The 280-nt window shown below is 41.8% G+C and overlaps 1 protein-coding gene across 1 annotated transcript in view; it reads left to right on the top strand.

The window, feature by feature from the left end:
• CSUI_006090 (atp-dependent clp protease proteolytic subunit) overlaps positions 1 to 280 on the top strand; it is a gene marked incomplete at its 5' end in the record, with an annotated part of 2,761 nt that overhangs the window by 69 nt on the left and 2,412 nt on the right. Inside the window, one exon of the mRNA XM_068066255.1 lies at positions 1 to 83. This exon is cut by the window's left edge and continues 69 nt beyond it. Coding sequence (XP_067921772.1) covers positions 1 to 83 — 83 coding nt within the window. The remainder of the gene's footprint in view (positions 84 to 280) is intronic.

Here is a 280-nt window from a genome sequence, read left to right as displayed (position 1 = left end):
GCCTTAGGACGTGCGTGGAGTACCGCGGCGATTCTTCTTGCATGCGGCGAGAAAGGATATAGATCTACTACCCAACACACAAGGTAACCGATTCTTCTTCAGTCTAGAGGTGATAGAAAGAAAAGAAAAGAAAAGAATGAAAAAGACAAAAGAAAAAATAGACATTTTCTTTCGCATGAACCTAGCCAGTGAATCTCTCATTTATCTGCTCCTATTTTCACCCCCCGGCATCTCTTCGTCTGATAGGGAAGCAGTAGTTATCGATCTATCTATCTATCTA

Source organism: Cystoisospora suis (genome assembly GCF_002600585.1).
Source record: "Cystoisospora suis strain Wien I chromosome Unknown contig_3037, whole genome shotgun sequence".
In the NCBI taxonomy this organism is placed as follows: Eukaryota; Apicomplexa; class Conoidasida; order Eucoccidiorida; family Sarcocystidae; genus Cystoisospora; species Cystoisospora suis.
Note: the sequence above shows the minus strand (reverse complement) of the source record. Positions and strands in the feature narration are given on the sequence as shown.